At 41.7% G+C, this 19,559-nt stretch overlaps 1 protein-coding gene across 4 annotated transcripts in view; it reads left to right on the forward strand.

Moving 5' to 3' along the window:
- The window catches only part of LOC126213370 (zinc finger protein ZFP2-like), a 224,982-nt gene that overhangs the window by 35,199 nt on the left and 170,224 nt on the right, over positions 1–19,559 (forward strand). For all 4 annotated transcript variants that reach the window (XM_049941072.1, XM_049941071.1, XM_049941069.1 and 1 more), the window contains exon 5: positions 17,243–17,280. In XM_049941072.1, coding sequence (XP_049797029.1) covers positions 17,243–17,280 — 38 coding nt within the window. The remainder of the gene's footprint in view (positions 1–17,242; positions 17,281–19,559) is intronic.

Genomic DNA, 19,559 nt, shown 5'->3' on the forward strand with positions numbered 1-19,559 from the left:
TTGACTCTTTCCCTTTTTTGTTCTCGTGGTCAGTCAACCAGTCTCCGGCCATCTTCCTTTCTTCTGTTTCTTTCTGTCTGGTGTTCCTCTGTCCTGTTCTTGTCTGTAGTGTTTGTTGCTGCATTTGTGTTCTTTTAGCACCTGGGGGACGTCTCCTCCCCCTTTGGTTTTTACCTGCTCCGTAGATTTTCGGCTCGCCTGATTTTGGAATGGGGGACTGATGACCTTCGCTGTTTAGTCCCCCTTAAACATCCCAACAACCACCACCACCACAGAAAAACTCTTGGACCCATGCAGATAAATACGTGTATTTCCTCACAACAGAAGTCATAGCAGATCCAAATAAATTATCTTCTTGCCACAACCTACGACTTTGATAAGGTCTGCTTGTATGAAGCATAAAATTTAACCCAGTAAAATAAAATTTTGTGGTATTAATTTTGTCCACCTTGCGTAAGAGAAAGTGGATGGCTAGATTCATAAACTTCTCACAGGAATAAAACCTAACTAACATTGGGGAATATAAGGAAGACGACTGAAAAACCTAAATCAGAAAACATACTATGCAAGACACTTCATGGCGTATGGCGGTGGGTATGTTCCACCACTATCAGTCATTTCCTTTCCTTTTCCACTGGCAAGCAGAGTGAGGGAAAAGCAACTGTTTGTTGCCTCCATACAAGCCCTAATTTCTATTGTCTTAGTGGTGTCTGTAAAGGACCATCAGGCACATTGATGCCTGGTGATTGTGCAAGCATACCAGTTAAGGAAAAATTTTATCATGCTAGGGACAGTGCATATGGTATTTAAAAAAAGAGTGAGTCTGGCATAACTGGTTCCTGCATCACATTTTCTCTTCCCAAATTAAGCATTTGTTTGTTAGCCTTCATTCTGTTGTATATGCATGGTGCAATAATAATTTTCTGTGGGGCACAGGCATAGTAGTTTTGCATATGGAATTCAGTTAGGAGAATGTGTTCAATATTGAAATCAGTTCATTCTATTCCTTTACTGTCACTGCTCTGATATTTTCCCACATTACATCAGTCCACAATAAGAGGTAAATCGACATTTTGGACTATTAACTTAGTTTTTGGCATTGTGCTTCATAAAATTTTCCATTAGTAAACATGCCTCTGCATCATTTCCAAGTTGCTGCCTTCATGCTGTTATGTGGAAAATTAATCTGGAATGCATAACTTTAATTCCCATTTGTCCATTATCTTTACAATCCACAGTGCACCAGAAAAAAGGTATCTGTCTATGTTTACAAGTTCGCCATGCATGACTATACTGCCCAACAGCAACCTTACATAATTGATTTCTTCCCATTGTTACATCAAAACTCACTATTTATGGCACACATCAAAATTCACTCGTCCAGAATATTAAAATTACTAAATCCTATTAATCATTTTCAATTTTAGTATACACAAACAGGTGATTTCATTAACAAAAGACATTAGATGAAAAAACAGTAAACAGAAAAATAAAACTATCTGTCTCTGACAGTTCTGGAGGATACACAAAGTGTGATGCATTATATTATAGGCAAATAGTAGTATCCAAATCAGACACACAACGTTTCATTATGTTTCCCTTACAATACACACTGATCAACGTTTATATCTGCAGTGAGCCTCAAATGCCAGTTCCCTAAATCCTCTCGACATTGACTCTCGAAAAGAACATCTTCCCTCTAAGGATTCCTGTTTGAGTTCCTGAACCATACCCATAACATTTGTGTGCTAATCAAAGCTAATAGTAGCAAATCTAAAAGCATGCCATTGAACTGCTTCAGTGTCTGACTGGTGGGATGTCATGCATATGTTCCAACAAGAAAATTATGGAAAACAGGAGTTCAATAGAGAATATATGAAAATGGTGAGATAAAGCTGGGAGAATGAGATCAAAAACACTACCACAAGAAATTAAACCTGCGAAGAACGTACAGAAATGAAATTTTCTTAACTCCACTTTATGTGAGTTTCAGATATACCATGTTGTTATAGCCAATAAGGATACAAAAATACTCAGTGTAAGAACAAGAAAGGAATTTTTTACTGATTTCAACATCTCCTGCATATAAGAAACACACACGAATAAATCACTCATCATTAATCCATTAACACTCATATTATGAGTAAAAAATTTTTCAACAAATTATTCGTTCATATACCATGAATTGTAAGAAACTTGCAGACATACTAAAAATCATTATGAAATTAAGCTAATGACAAAGGAGGAGGGAACACAGGTAGTAGAACATTGCATATGATCAGTGTGTAGTAGATGCGAGGGAACAAGCATTGAAAATTTTAAATAGTTACAAACCCCAGAAAATGGCAGGAATTCTTGAAAGTATAGAAAAGAATGTTCAGGGCTATAAAAGAGTGTAAACTGGGTCACTTGAAACCAACAAAAAATAACAATTTTAGTCCATTACTTTCACTCAGATCTTGACTGTGTGCCTCTGAAAGAACTAGATTTTGGAAGCAAAACAATTCAGATTAAAAATCATCTGTTGAAGAACTGAAGGAAATCAGTACTTTGGAAAATAGCAAGTCATCTACAGAAGACATAAACTCATAGCAGAAGTATCGAGATACGGATACTGAGCAACAGTAATCTCACACAGCCAACTGGCAGAATTATGTTACACATTTGTAAAAGTGAAAAAAAATTACTGAAGAGTGGAAATGTGCATTAATTGATCGTCTTCACAAAAATGAGATAAAAGCAGTCTGAATAACTGCAGGGAATTTCGCTGCATCCTGTTATGTCCAAAGTTCTTTAAAAAGCCCTGTGAAGTCAACTGGATGAACAAGTAGGCCCATTAATAGTTGAGTATAAGGCATGACTTTGCAAAAGGCAATCGTGTAGAGAACAGATATGGGAACCAAAGTCAATTTTGCAAAGATGATGATTTGTAAATACTGTGGCAACTTATGCCAAGTGTCAGAAAGGCTTAAGATTTGATAGAAAAATCTTGATTCAGTACTTCAGAGGAATTCAAAAGGGACAGGAAAACAGTGGCAGCTATCCAACAGACATTAATGAGTACAACCCTAAATGTTAAATTGACCCCCTCCAATTTAAAATAATTCTGAAAAAAGTTATGAAGACATAGGTGAAGGAGATAAGGGAAGCCAAATTGAAATTAAAAAAGAGCAGGGAAACAACATGAGGTGTATGGCTTTAGTACACACTCACTATTCTAAGAAACTCTAGAGAAGTCAAACTTGACCTTGAAAAGCTTCATAAAATGTCACAGAAAACGGTCTAAAATTCATCTGTGAGAAAACTCTGTATTGGACAGGAAGCCTACAGATAATCTCTCCATTATAACATGGTATGAGGAAGTGTCACAAGATACATACGTTAAATATCCAGCAGAGATCATCCAATTAGTAAGACATTATTTATTTATTTATTTATGCTAGTCTGACAAGAGCCATCAGGTTCTCTTTTGCATCGGACCAGGGTTTCACAAGTATATCATAGTTATCTAAGAAACAACAATTTTAATATGACAAATAGTATTAAAATGATTTGAATATCTGAAGTGGCAATGTAAGTAATACTGACTATAAACTAAAAAAATTAATAATGACAGTACTAGTAGTATTACAGTTGTTGCCACTAATGATTGTGGTGGTAAGAGTAGTGACGATGACAATAACAGTGGCAGGTATAAAAGGGTTTGTAAATGTACAAGATAGTTTTCTGATATAGTGAGTTCCATGGAAAGGAAATTTAAGAAGCCTTCACCAGCTAAGAATTCTGTGAAAAGGGGAAGACCTGAGTGGCGCATAATTATATGCTCACATTTCGGTTCAAAGTGCAATTTAAAGCAGCCAAACCTGGCTACTTCAGGACGTTTGTAGAGGACGCACATTGGTGACTTTCTGTTAATGGATGTAATCTCTCTGAACATATTCCTCTTGTTTATCTTCATGATTATTGGATGTGTGTAGCACATTATGTGATAAATCGGAGCATGTGTATGCCCCTACTCCACCCAGTTGTCAGTTACATCTGTTGCTTCTTAAAAAGATGTAGTCTTCTCAATTTATGGAACTTCTGGACGTACTTTGTTTGAGCCACATCTCTGACGGAAGTATCATATGTACGTCCATGTCTTGAAATATGTGACAGACTTTGTTATGAAGAGGTGGCAGAGATAGAACATTAGCGTGTGTAGTATGAAGTAGTAGTGACTTTAGGCCGGTGAACAAAGCATACCAGACTGCATTGTGGTAGGGGAGCAAGGTTCCTTGAAGTGAAAGTGGAAGATATCTCCTGGAGGAGGGAGGTTTTGTGGCAAAGGCCAGCAGGCTTTGCACTGGTCAGTGAATTGTCAACTGAAGACAGGAGGAGAAAGTTACTGAACAAAGTTGGAATAATCTATGCACAGCACTACTGAAAGTGAGATAAACTGAATGAAAGCAGTGTCTTATTATTGGTCCTAGTGATTAGTAACCAGAGTAATATGATGATAAATTATTAAAGTAGAAATAAGACAGTAAATTATCATTTGAATCAGTCTTATGAGCGTTTTGAAGTAATAGTGAATTAATGAATAGTATTGATGTTAGAGGTATGATAATTGAGCAGAAAAGTAGTACTAAAAGTAATCCTAGACAAATAGAGAATAATAAGAGGGGAAACTGTTTTAAGTATAATATTAGTAAAACAAATTGTTTCTTTGCAAAAAAAGGACATGAAAGTAAACACACAAAATTAGAGGCAACAAGAGTTGACAAAATTTTTGGGTTCTAAAGTCGAGACAATCGAGCTGACCTGCATTGCAGACTGATTATTCCTATTTTAGGTCTTCACCATTATCCTGCCATCATTTGTCCACACGTTTTGCAGCTGAAATCATGAGATCCTTGCTTATTGTCAAACTAACTACAGAAGTTTCTGGCTCAAAAGCTTCTCAGCTGATGCGGAGTCATTGTAACAGAAAATCTGTTTTTGTCAATGCAAAACTACTACTCTAATAACCCTCTGCTGCAGAAAGTATTGTAATTCATGGTCACACAAAAATGACTTGACTGAGAAGCAGGAAAGAAAAATTCTCAGGACAATATTTGGACCAGTTTTCTGTGAATGAATTTGGATAAAGAGACCCTTAGGAGAGATCTATAGATAGACAGAAACAATAACGGACACCTTTAGATATAGAGGGATGAAATTCTGTGGATGCATCACAGGATGACCGACGACAGGTTCACAAGGCAGATCTTTGAGGTAGCAATCACTAGAAAAAACAGTTCAAAATGGGTCATAGGTACAGAAGAAGTTGGACTGTCACAAGATAACATAATAAATCGAAAAAGAGTCTAGAAAGACAATGAAACATACTTAAATAGCAACACGTGGAAAACGGAAATGGATATAAATATTTGGAAGACCACAAGAGAGACCACAGAGGACATACACCATGTGATCAAAAGTATCCAGACACCTGGTTGAAAATGGCTTAAAAGTTCGTGGCGCCTCCCATCGGTAATCCAGGAATTGAATATGGTGTTGGTCCATCCTTATCCTTGGTGACAGCTTCTACTCTTGCAAGCATACATTCAACAAGGTGCTGGATGTTTCTTGGGGAATGGCAGCCCATTCTTAAGAGTGTTGCACTGAGGAGAGGTATCGATGTCAGTCGGTGATGCATGGCATGAAGTCAGCGTTCCAAAACATCCCAAAGGTATTCTAAAGGATTCAGGTCAGTTCTCTATGCAGGCCAGTCTGTTACAGGGATGTTATTGTCGTATAACAACTCCACCACAGGCCATGCGTTATGAACAGGTGCTTGATCATGTTGAAAGATGCAATTGCCATCCCCAAATTGCTCTTCAACGGTGGGAAGCAAGTAGGTGCTTAAAACATCAATGTAGGCCTGTGCTGTGATAGCGCCATGCAAAACAACAAGGGGTGCAAGCCCCCTCCACGAAGAACATTATGCTACCATAACACCAGAACCACCTCCGAATTTTACTGTTGGCACTACACACACTGGTAGATGATGTTCACCAGGTATTTGCCATACCATCAAGTCACCACATTGTGTACCATAATTCTTGACTCCACACAACGATTTTCCATTGTTCAATTGTCCAATGTTGTCGCTACTTACACCAAGCGAGGTGTCATTTTAAATTTACCTGCATCATGTGTGGCTTATGGGCAGGTGCTGGATGGTGAAATATAAGTTTTTTCACCTCCCACCTAACAATCATAATAACTGCAGTGAATAATGAAGTAGTCCAGAATTCCTGTGTAATGGTCTGTATAGATGTCTCCCTGTTACTCATTACGACCCTCTTCAAGTGTCGACAGTTTCTGTCAGTCACCAAACGAGGTCAGCCTGTACGCTTCTGTGCTGTACATCTCCCTTCACGTTTCCACTTCACTATCACATCGAAAACAGTGGACCTAGGATTGTTTAGGTGTGTGGAAATCTGGCATACACACACGACACAAGTGATACCCAATCACCTGACCAAGTTCGAAGTCTGTGGGTTCCGCAGAGTGCCGCATTCTGCTCTCTCATAATGTCTAATAACTACAGAGTTTGCTGATATGGAGTACCTGGCAGTAGAAAGCAGCACAATGCACCTAATATGATAAACCTATGTTTTTGGGGGTGTTTGGATATTTTTGATCACATTGTGCATTTAAAGAAATTGGGAAGGATGTAGGAATAAGAAAATTTTAAATTTAGATACGATCTCTTAAATGTTTATGTATGAGATGATGATGATGATGATGATGATGATGATGATGCAATCTGGAAACGTCCCATAATTATCAGTGTGAGGAGATTAGCAATAGTCAGGGTAATCTGATTGTCAGTAGACCTTACAGAAGTAGTCAGCAATAGCAGCTTCTACTTTTTAATATGCGATGTGTCACATTCTGCAACCCTCGAGACAATATGATTTGTAGAACACAATGTGTGGATCTAAGAATGAATGAAAAAGTGAACCAATGAATGAATAACCTTCACACCCTCTTTCTGGCCAGGATATAGGCTAGTATGATTTCACACTGAAAGAGAAATCAGATATACAAAGAAAATAAAAAAATTAAGAAATGCTTTCAGCACATGAAAACAGACTAAGATTACCCTATTCTACTGAAAGGGAAGTGATAGCTGTGTAACCAGAACCTGTGTAGGTTCCAAAAGGCTATATCCTGGACACAAAGATATAAATGCAGGATAAATTTATGTTTAGATGTATCGCTATAAAGCTTTTATTTCCAGAAGAACCATTCAATTTATCAAGAGTACATCTTCTATCCAGCTGAAAGGAAGGGGAAACTACAGCCGTAATTTTTCCCGAGGTCTTGAAGCTTTACTGTATGGTTAAATGATTGTGGCGTCCTCTTGGGTAACATATTCCGGCGGTAAAATTGTCCCCCATTCGGATCTCGGGGCAGGGACTACTCAAGAGGGCATTGTTATCAGGAGAAGAAAACTGGCGTTCTGCGGATCGGAGTGTGGAATGTCAGATCCCTTAATCGGGTAGGTAGATTAGAAAATTTAAAAAGGGAAATGGATAGGTTAAAGTTAGATATAGTGGGAATTAGTGCAGTTCGGTGGCAGGAGGAACATGACTTTTGGTCAGGTGAATACAGGGTTATAAACACAGCATCAAATAGGGGTAATGCAGGAGTAGGTTTAATAATGAATAAAAAAATAGTGCGGGTAAGCTGCTACAAACAGCATAGTGAACACATTATTGTGCCCAAGATAGACATGAAGCCCACGCCTACTACAGTAGTAAAAGTTTATATGCCAACTAGCTCTGCATACGATGAAGACATTGAAGAAATGTATGATGAGATAAAAGAAATTATTCAAGTAGTGAAGGGAGACGAAAGTTTAATAGTCATGGGTGACTGGAATTTGAGAGTAGGAAAAGGAAGAGAGGGAAACATAGTAGGTGAATATGGATTGGGGCTAAGAAATGAAAGAGGCAGCCGCCTGGTAGAGTTTTGCACAGAGCATAACTTAATCATAGCTACCACTTGGTTCAAGCATCATGAAAGAACGTTGTATACATAGAAGAATCCTGGAGATACTCGAAGGTATCAGATAGATCATATAATGGTAAGACAGAGATTAGGAACCAGGTTTTAAACTGTAGGACATTTCCAGGGGCAGATGTGGACTCTGACCACAATCTATTAGTTATAAACTGTAGATTAAAACTGAAGAAACTGCAAAAACGTGGTAATTTAAGGAGATGGGACCTGGATAAACTGAAAGAACCAGAGACTGTACAGAGTTTAATAAGTCACAGCTTCAAAATACTAAAGTGAATTCCTTACAGATGAATGGAAAAACTGGTAGAAGCCGACCTTGGCGAAGATCAGTTTGGATTCCGCAGAAATGTTGGAACACGTGAGGCAATACTGACCCTACGACTAATCTTAGAAAATAGATTAAGGAAAGGCAAACCTACATTTCTAGCATTTGTAGACTTAGAGAAAGCTGTTGACAATATTGACTGGAATACTCTTTCAAATTCTGAAGGTGGCAGGGGTAAAATACAGGGAGCAAAAGGTATTTACAATTTGTACAGAAACCAGATGGCAGTTATAAGAGTCGAGGGGCATGAAAGGGAAGCAGCGGTAGGGAAGGGAGTGAGACAGGGTTGTAGCCTCTCCCCGATGTTATTCAATCTGTATATTGAGCAAGCAGTAAAGGAAACAAAAGAAAAATTCGGAGTAGGTATTAAAATCCATGGAGAAGAAATAAAAACATTGAGGTTCGCCGATGACATTGTAATTCTGTCAGAGACAGCAAAACGTGGAAGGGCAGTTGAACGGAAGGGATAGTGTCTTGAAAGGAGGATATAAGATGAACATTAACAAAAGCAAAATGAGGATAATGGAATGTAGTCGAATTAAGTCGGGTGATGCTGAGGGAATTAGATTAGGAAATGAGACTTAAAGTAGTAAAGGAGTTTTGCTATTTGGGGATCAAAATAACTGATGATGGTCGAAGTAGAGAGGATATAAAATGTAGACTGGCAATGGCAAGGAAAGCGTTTCTGAAGAAGAGAAATTTGTTAACATAGATTATAGATGTACGTGTCAGGAAATCGTTCCTGAAAGTATTTGTATGGAGTGTAGCCATGTATGGAAGTGAAACGTGGACGATAAATAGTTTGGACAAGAAGAGAATAGAAGCTTTCGAAATGTGGTTCTACAGAAGAATGCTGAAGATTAGATGGGTAGAGCACATAACTAATGAGGAGGTATTGAATAGAATTGGGGAGAAGAGAAGTTTGTGGCACAACTAGACTAGAAGAAGGGATCGGTTGGTAGGACATGTTCTGAGGCATCAAGGGATCACCAATTTAGTATTGGAGGGCAGCCTGGAGGGTAAAAATCGTAGAGGGAGGCCAAGAGATGAATACGCTAAGCAGATTCAGAGTGATGTAGGTTGGAGGAGGTACTGGGAGATGAAGAAACTTGCACAGGATAGAGTAGGGATGGAGAGCTGCATCAAACCAGTCTCAGGACTGAAGATGACGATGACGACGACAACGACGACGACGATGACAACAACAACAACATCTTCTATATGCATGCATGTATGTGGTATGTTTCACAATTTGGTGTAAGTTCAATGTTTCCATTCACCTTTGACAAACATTCAGTGTCCCCTCCACTGGACACGCAACAGACGTCGAGGCAATAGACTTGTCTCATACTTATAGAAGCACATTAGGAGATCTTGTGCGCAAAGTTGTTTTTTTAGTGAACCTTAAGTTGTTGCATGGCAAGACAAATGGATGGAGCCTTCCACAAACCCCGAAAAAATGACATACAGCAAGATCAGACAAATTTCAAGGCCAGCAGCTGAATGTGAGACGTGTATGCCCCTTATGGCTGATACCTCAATAAGGCAGCTTATTGTTACGAAGTGCTCTTTCATGCAGGTGGCAGTGTGGTGATGCTCCATCCTGTTGAAAAATGATTTTTTTTTTTCCTCTGGATAGTTTCCTTTGCATCTATCTCGAAACCTTTTGTTATTTCTATTTATGTCTACATTTCATTTCATGTGTTGCAACATTCCTTGCTGTACTGATCATATTCCTGATTTATTTATTTATTCGTTCAGCATGTACAAGGCAAATATTACAGTGTCATTACAATCCACCAGGAAATTACAAAACTACACAATGCTACTTGTAGTTTTGAGCCAATCTATATAATTCCTAATTAATATCATGGAAGTCTTGCTTCATTAAATTACATAATTTGAATAACAAATCATGACCACCACCAAGAAATGGTTTCTGTTTACAATTCACAATACATTACTTTTATCTTTGTTGTTACTCATTTTCAGTGCAGTTGTTACTTTTTAAAAAACAATTGACTGATTTAGTTACCTTAATTCAACTTGCTGTCAGAGATGACTCAGTCTTTACTGTTAATATGAAATAGTTTGTTTAATCCGACACATTTCTCATTAGGTGTCATCTCTGGGTTTGATGACTGAATTTTTGGATTATCCATGATGTTAAAGGTCTTCTGCTAGGCTCCAGTAACAGACCTGTTTTACTGCTATTGTAGTTGTCCACATTCTGATTGCTTCTTCATATGTATTCATTGTATACTGGCTCTTCATAATTCGGCACGTGAATTTATCTGCAGTTGTATTAACCCCTCCCCTCCTATGAAATGTATGAAAGCACATTCATTCATTTGAAGAGGACACCATCCTCATGTTGACCTTGTTGTTTATTTCCTATTTATGATAATATATGAATATTTGTCATTTATATGCCTATAAAATAACAGCACTTCATGTAAAAATTCCTATCGCTTTCATGTCATGCTGTACTCCTTAGTTTCCTCTGTGGATGAAACTGATGTGACATTTAACGAATTTGATGTTCCATGCAGTTAGCTATCTCAAGAGAATGGCATAATATTCAATGCTGCCGTTGTGAAAAAATACATTTAATAGCAGTTCAGATAGAAATGTTTTCAGTTCATTTCTTTACCAGTTTCATCAATAAAAATCGGACGATTTTTTTTACGTTTTTCTCTGGTACTTCGCCTTACTGTATGTGCATGGCACGTTAAAGATGTTTCAGGCTTTAAATTTTGAAGTATCAAGTAGGAAATTTGATTTCAAATGAATCAATGTTTTATAGTTATTTACACAGCTGAAACTCAAGTGCTGAAATGAAGTGTTAATTTTACTTATAATTTTATTCGGTAACTGGTACAGTTATGTAGTCTCTCTTTGATAATACTGCCCCCAGGGGCTCAGCATTCATTTGCTGAGTACAGGCTTGGCGACCCCGGGGTCCTGAGCTGGGGACTGGTCAGTGCCGCCAGTCTCCTGTGACCGTAACCCCCGGACATGCTTCAGCGACCACCGTATGGCGCGGCGGTGGAATGTTGTGTGCTGCGGGGAATGGTAATCTTGGCTTGACCGCCTGGATTGCGAGGAAGGCCAACCTCTATAAAAAACCCTCAATCTTCCGGTGTGCTCCGCACCTATGAGATGCATGGCTGTTGAGGTGGAACAGTCGCAGGCACCTGCCGCACCCCAGTTGTATAAGGCTTACTCAGGCACGCGGGGCTCTGTCTGAGCGGACCTTTAGTTCCCTAGCTGCTCGTGGGACCGCAATGGACCCTTCGACCTCTACATTTCTCCCTACCAGTGGCTTGGGTGGGCCACTGGTAGGAAAACACACCCCATCGAAGAAGCAACTTCGTGCTGCGAGTCCTCCAGTGCCTAGTGTTGATCGAGGTTTATCAGACTGTCGTAACAGAGCACATGCTGATAATCAGAATGTGTTTTTGATTATTAAATGACGGAGGGTAGCTTTGAGAGGGTTTCTCCCTTTTACATCCACAAGGGTCTTGAGGGAATTGCAGGAACATTTAAATCTGTGAAGCGACTGCGCAATGGGACTCTGTTAGTTGAGACATCTAATTCCCGTCAAGTCGCTTCTCCTCGGAAAGCAACCTGTCTCGGTGAGTACGCTATCGAGACCGAGCTCCACTCCACTCTGAACTACAGTAAGGGTGTTGTGACATGTAGGGACTTGGTGGATATCCCCACAGACGAGTTAAAATCTGAATGGGCTGATGAAGGTATTGTTGACATGCAGCATATTATGAAAAGAGTCGCTGGGGACCTAGTCAAATCCGACTCGTTTATTCTCACGTTCAGTTGCCCACGACTCCCAGAGCATGTTAAAGCGGGGTTCTTACATTTGCCAGTAAGGCCATATTTCCCCAACCCAATGTGCTGTTTTACATGTCAGCGCTTTGGGCATACTACGTTGGGGTGCAATGGGATAGCCACTTGTGGTAAATGTGGTCAGCCTGCCCATGAAGGAACTGATTGTTCATCGCCTGTGAAGTGCGTGAATTGCTCTGGGAGTCACCCTGTCTGGAGCCGGGTCTGCCCCATCTATCTCGACGAACGGAAGGTACAGGAGATTAAAACATCTAAGCGCATCCCCTATGGTGAGGCCAAGAAGCTCTTTAAGGCCATGCAACCTCCTGTGTTTACAACATCTTTAGCTTCCGCTCAGAAGAAACCGGTGCAAATGGCCACTGTTGCTACGCAAATGGAGGTTGCTAGTGTTAGCACTAATACCTGCGTTTGCCAGTGCACTTGTGCTGCTGTGGTTGTTTTGCAACCTGCGGCTCTCCCCGCAACGTCGGACAAGGCTGTGGTTTCTGACATTGGGATACTTCCTCCCTCTCCCCATATGGGGCCTTCTGCCCAGGCGAGTAATGCTCCACCTGTTGACAAGGCTCTGCATTCTAAGCCCCCCAAGACAAAGACGCCGAAGCTGAAGGTTTTGCCACCTGAGGAGACTAGTCAGGGTCGGTTCAATGATGAGGCCATCGCACTGACATCTCCCAGTGGGTCGTCATCGGAGCTGATGGACATTGACGTCGACCGGGAGCGATCTTCTCGCCCCAGGAATAAATCTCTGGCCAGTACGGGCTCTCCTCCAAAGCACAGAGGCAGGGTGAGAGTTCAGCCTCCCTGATCACTGGCTCCCATATTACAGTGGAACCTGAGTGGGTTCAGGACGCATGTGGCCGAATTACAACTCCTTGTACGAGAGTGCCCTTCGTGATTATGTCTCCAAGAGACACATTTTCAGGCCACTGATGCTCCTTCTTTACGGGGCTATACCGTCTATCGGAAAGATGATCTGACTGGGGAAAGGGCAAAGGGTGCTGTTGCGGTTTTTGTCTATGACATGCACCCCTCATCTGAGCTCCCTCTCGTTACAGACTTGCAAGCAGTTGCAGTTGACCTTCTTGTGGGTCGGAGGCTCACAGTCTGTTCACTTTACTTACCACCTCAGGATGCGATAGACTCTGAGGCTCTCGCAGACCTTATTAGCCAACTCCCCCACCCATTTCTTCTTCTGGGGGACTTCAATGCTCATAATGTCTTATGGGGCTCTTCGACTTATTGCCCCAGGGGTCGCATTCTGGAAAGCCTCATGATGTCTGAAGAACTGTGCATCCTCAACTCTGGTGCTCCCACTCATTTCTGCACTGCTTCTGGGTCGTCATCAGCTATTGACCTTTCCTTTCGCTTTCCAGCACTCACGGATTCTGCTCTGTGGGAGGTTGCTGCTGACCTCCATTCTAGTGACCACTTCCCCCTTTGGATTCGCCTCCTGGATGAGGCTATGGCATTACCAGTGCCGCCCCGGTGGCACCTCTGCTGAGCTGACTGGACACTTTTCAGCCAACTGGCTGTTTTGGAACACCGTGCCAGCGTCCACGAATGGGTAGACCATGTTACAGCCGTGATCTCCCATGCTGCTGAATTGTCAATCCCACAGTCATCCGGTCATCCCAAGAGGCGTCCTGTCCCTTGGTGGACCACTGAGTGCCGCTCAGCCATCCGAGCCCGCCGTGCAGCTCTGCGCCGCTTAAAGTACCGTCCCTCAGCTGACAATCTTGTGGCCTTTCGGGTGGCAAGGGCCAAAGCACGGCACGTGATTAAAGAGAGCAAACGACGGTCATGGCAATCGTTCTTGAACTCCATCTCCCGCTCCACTAATTCTACGAAAGTATGGGAAGCCATCAGGAGGATTTCCGGGAAAGGCAGCCAACTACCTGTCACGGCATTGCTGCATCAGGGAAGTCTTCTCACGGCGCCGAGAGACATTGCCCAGACACTGGCCATGCATTTTGCGGCATCTACCGCCACTATTAACTGTGATCCAGATTTCTGCTGCTACCGCACTGCCATCAAGAGGGGTCACTTGGACTTCCGGCCTCCAAATTCTGAGCCCTACAACTGCCCCTTCACAATGTGGGAACTGGATTCGGCGCTGTCTGTGGCTCATGATACTGCGCCTGGTCATGATCAAATCCGGTACAGCATGCTGCAGCACTTGTTACTGCCTTCCAAGGAAGTTCTCCTGAATTGTTTTAATATGATATGGTTATCCGGCACGTACCCTGACTCGTGGTGGGAGGCGATTTTGATTCCTCTCCTCAAACCGGGGAAGGACCGAACGCATCCCAGTAGTTACCGGAGTATTGCTTTGACGAGCTGTGTTGGGAAGACGTTGGAACGCATGGTCAACTGTTGCCTGGTTTGGCTGCTCGAGACCATGCAGCTCCTTAGCCCCTCTGTGTGGCTTTCGGAGATGTCGTTCAACTATAGATAACTTGACCTTGCTTGAGGCGGCCATCCAGCAGGCCTTCCTGCGTAACCAGCATTGTCTAGGTGTATTCTTTGACATTCATAAGGTGTATGACACTACTTGGCGCCACCATATCCTCAATCAACTCCATGAGTGGGGCTTTTGTGGCCGTCTCCCCATCTTCAAACTTTCTTTACCACCGCCTCTTTCGATATAGGGTTGGTAATGTGCTGTCTGATTTGTATGTGCAGGAGAATGGTGTTCCTCAGGGAAGCATTTTAAGTGTCACCCTCTTTGCCGTTGCCATTAACAGTATCACGTCCACTATCCGGAGTCCTGCCCAATGCTCCTTGTTTGTGGATGATTTTGCTGTTTTCTGTTCTTCCTCCAGTCTTGTCACTGCTAGTCGGCAGTTGCAGCTTACGATACAGCGATTAGAGGCATGGACTGCGAAGACGGGTTTTACCTTTTCTGCAGACAAATGTGTGTGTGTTCATTTTAATCGTTCTCGACGTCTTTTTACCTCCCCTGAATTGCATCTGAGGGACACCGTTCTTCCTTTTAGCGACACTGTGCATTTCCTGGGCCTCACTTTTGATTCCAAGTTGTCATGGTTGCCTCACCTTAAAGACCTCAAGGTGCGGGCCCTGAAGGCACTGAATATTTTGAAGTGTCTGAGCCCATCAGTCCTGGGGAGCAGATCGGGCGCGTCTGCTGCAGTTTTATAGGGCTTTCGTCCGATCGCGTCTTGACTATGGTTGCACCGTGTATGGGTCAGCAAGGCCTTCGTATCTGAAGATTCTTGACGCAGTACACCATGAGGGTATCAGGCTGGCCACTGGTGCCTTCCGTACCAGTCCCATCCCCAGCCTATGTGCTGAGGCAGCGGAACCGCCGCTTGCCATCCTGCGGAAACTCCTCATGGTGTGACGGGTGTGTCAATTCCTTGCCTGTCCTACCTCCCCTGCGTACCCTACCATTGCCCGACCGCCTATGGAACATCTCTTTTCCAGTCGTCCCAGGGCAACGAAAACATTTGGGATCCGTGCCAAGCATTTGCTTGAGTCCCTTGGTGTGGAGCGCGTGGCCCCCCAACAACAAGGTTTTACTTGCCTGCCTCCCTGGTTCCTCCAGAGGCCCATTGTCCTTTTAGACTTGTCGGAGTACCGGAGGAGCTGCACTCCTGTGTTTGTTTTTACCTCCTTATTTTATGATATTTTAAACCAGCATCCCGACCATGTACCAGTATTTACGGATGGCTCTAAACAGGGGGACTGTGTTGGTTATGCTGTTGTTTTCCCTGATCGAGTTGTCAAGTTACGGCTTCCTGCGGTGTTTACCATCTTCGATGCCGAATTGTTTGCAATCTTGCGGGCATTGGAGCAGATGAGATGCGTTCCCGGTCTTAAGTTCCTCAACTGTACTGACTCCCTGAGTGCCCTTCAGACCATGCAACACTTGTACCCAGCGGATACGGTCGTCCAGAACATCCATGATGCCCTACTTCACCTGCAACGGCAGGGGAAGGAGGTTTTCCTCCTGCTGGGTGCCGGGGCACGTGGGTATTAGGGGCAACGAACTGGCGGATGTGGCTGCCAAAGATGCATGTTCCCTCCCTCACGTTGTTGCATGTGCCGTCCCCCTCCATGCTGTTACTTCCCTCCTGCATTTTCGCGTTCTGTGTCAGTGGGAAGAGGAGTGGCTGGCAGTCGGTGAAAATAATCTGCGTCTGGTCAAGGCCACCATGCGGCCATGGCGTACATCCTACCAGTCATGCAGGCGGGATGAGGTTCTCCTCACTCACCTCTGCATCGGGCAGTCCCTTAACGCATGGTTTTTTACTCCGGTGGGAGGACCCCCCAATCTGCAGTGCTTGTGGCGTCCAGATTACTGTCCGCCACATTTTACTTGACTGTCTTTTATTCTCTGACCAGAGGGCGGTGGTTTCCTTGCCACCGGATTTGCCCTCTATTTTACAAGAGGATGTAACGACTGTAGTTAAGGTCTTGCGGTTTTGTGTCCTGTCCAATTTGTTGCCTCTGATTTTAGGGAGAGGGTTTTAATGTGCTGCTGGGTGACTGGCTCACCCAGGTTTTAGGTAAGAGGTCTGCCAGTCACGATTACCTCCTTGTTTCCCTTCGGTTTCTGTTCTCTTTTCCTTGTTTCCCTTCCTTTTTAGTGTGTTCCTTCTCCTCTTGTTTTGCCTCTGTATGTGAGGATTTGGAACTGCGTCAGGTCTGTCCCCTTGTTCGCTGTTCGTCTTAGTCCCTTCACTGCATGTGTTCCTGTTTTTTATGCGTTTGGGCGCTGATGACCACGCTGTTTAGAGCCCGTAAACCTCTCTCTCTCTCTCTCTCTCTCTCTCTCTCACACACACACACACACACACACACACACACACACACACACACACACACACACACACACACACACACACTCTTTGATAATATTATTTCCAAGTATTGTTTGGAACAATCAGATGTTAGTGGGTGGTAACACAATTTTATTTGTTTACTGTTTCATCAATTTTAAATCTCCAGTAATTATTTGTAATGTTTCAGGTGGCAGCTTCATTAAGAAATGCATCTGATAGTTTAAGGTACGTTTTTATTATTCACTGTAGAATTTTTTGAGCAGTATAAATTTTTACTTACTCCATGTGAAAGGAAAACAAACAATAACCCTTAGGGACCAAAATACAGCAGTTATTTTTAAAAAGTTCTATTTTTGGAGTTCTATTTCTTCTATATATTAAACATATATAGTATATATAGACTAGAGCAATATTATGCATGTTATCAGAGAAAACACTACTATATCTACTATTCTGTTGTTGCAGAAGATTAAAAAGTAGCTTTGCAATATTACACCATACATCAGTCCCATTTATAACATTGGTTTGCAATAACAACACAAACGGCAAAAATGAAAACTAAAACCCTCGCATTAAATACTGTACTGTAAATTGAAAAAATTATACACTTCAATAATTTTCTAATAGTAAAAATCTAGTATGTTGTGCTGTCACAGAGAGGAACAAAATTGCCTGAAAATTGTACTCTTAGATAATTTTCTAATGGCAAACATTCAGCACATTGTGCTGTCACAGAAAGAAACTAAAATGCTTGCTAACATTATGGCCAGCTGTAAGAACTTCTGTAAAACGAATGATCAGGTCAGATGTTGAAGCAAAACTTTCTAAACTGTCAAAGGCATTTAACACTTCATGGTGGGTAGGCAGAATGGTCTTGTCCTCCTCACATTCTTGTGATGTATTTTGCACCTCGGACAGAAATGTTTGTACATCAGGTTCAGTATTTGAAATGTGTTGCAAAATATTCCATTGTCAGGCAAAGTGATATTGTTGTTACCATCTAACTTGCCAACATATTGTCTCCAGGCATTGCTAAAACACTTCCGTAAGTGTTACGAGGAAACTGATGGAACTGATTCCCAGCTTGTATTGCATCCAATGCTATCCAAATTGTTGTTTCCATCTAGTTTTCAGCAATACAGATTGCGCAAGTGGCTTGCGATACAATGTCTTCATAGCAGCAGTAATGCCTTGATTCAAAGGCAGAAGGCAACTCAATGTATTTTAAGTAAAAAGTGAACATTTACATTAGTTAATATTAAAGCAAAAGAAACCATTTATTATTAACTGTCAATCCAAGCTTTCCAATAGTGAGAGTAGGTGCAAAGTAAAGCATTAATTACATGTTCTTGAAACATATCAATTTCTCAGATTTACTGATGACCCAAGAATGTTGTTTATCTATGTCATATGAATTACAGACAAGTACAGCAGTTAAACATTGTTTACTGCTGGCCCTTCCATGCCACATGTCACCTTTTATTTTGTGGGTTTGACTTCGCAGGAGTTGTAAAGAAATCGTAGCGTTGTCCGCATTGCTAGCAGAAGATACAGCAATCTTTTCTCTCACTTGGTCAAATTCATGCAACCGATGGTTGCCCCTTCTTCATCAATTTTATTCATTTCATTGCCAATCACTGAGCATGAAATTAGGCCTGTCTTTTGGAACTTACACAGGCAACAAGAATAACAACTGAAGTCTGTTTTGAATTTCTAAATTTTCTCTAGTCTCATTTGTTGTTGACTAAATTATAGTTCCACTCAGATACATTGGAAGCTGAACCACTGTAAAAGTTCTGCATCTTCATACATAACTCTGTGAAGTCACTTTGATTTGCACCTGGAACCCAGTGCAGCAGAATTGAGAACTCTTCATTTAAGAAGTGCGGATAATGTAGATTTGCTGAGTCTAAGCTTTCTGCCAATTGTGCTGTTTTTCAATACACCATGGTCTGCTTCCTGCAGAATTTTTAGTTTCACTTGCTGATCTATGCTGTGTGCTTCCTATTGCATGACAACCCTTTTACTGCTTGGAACTCATTGTTACTGATACTGGCCCTATTTAAAGAATGTAAAAGCACATCTCAACATGGAATGGCACTTGTTGATGGAATCTAGTTTTTCACACTGTTAGTGTCACAATTTTTTTCCTTGTTGATGGTGATTGTTGAGCAATTTTATGCACAAAGGTCAGCTAGAGAAACATTAGGAAAAAACATTGACAGTTCAGGTCTAATGAAAAATGTAATGACGCAACAGACTAGAAAACAGTTTGCAATTCATGCCAACTGAAATTTTTTAACCAGTAAAACGTATAATACCATGTACATCATTGCCTGTACCGATATTTTGCTAGTGTTAATGAAATGTTCACCTTAAGTGATTTCATGTTAAGCATGATGTTTGACATGTACATTATTGTTCATTATTATTAAGTAAAAATATTAAAAAGCAGTAGGATTAGTAACACATTCTATAAAACAGCTGGTTTGTGTGTCTGTTCC

This window comes from Schistocerca nitens, chromosome 11 (assembly GCF_023898315.1).
Source record: "Schistocerca nitens isolate TAMUIC-IGC-003100 chromosome 11, iqSchNite1.1, whole genome shotgun sequence".
In the NCBI taxonomy this organism is placed as follows: Eukaryota; Metazoa; Arthropoda; class Insecta; order Orthoptera; family Acrididae; genus Schistocerca; species Schistocerca nitens.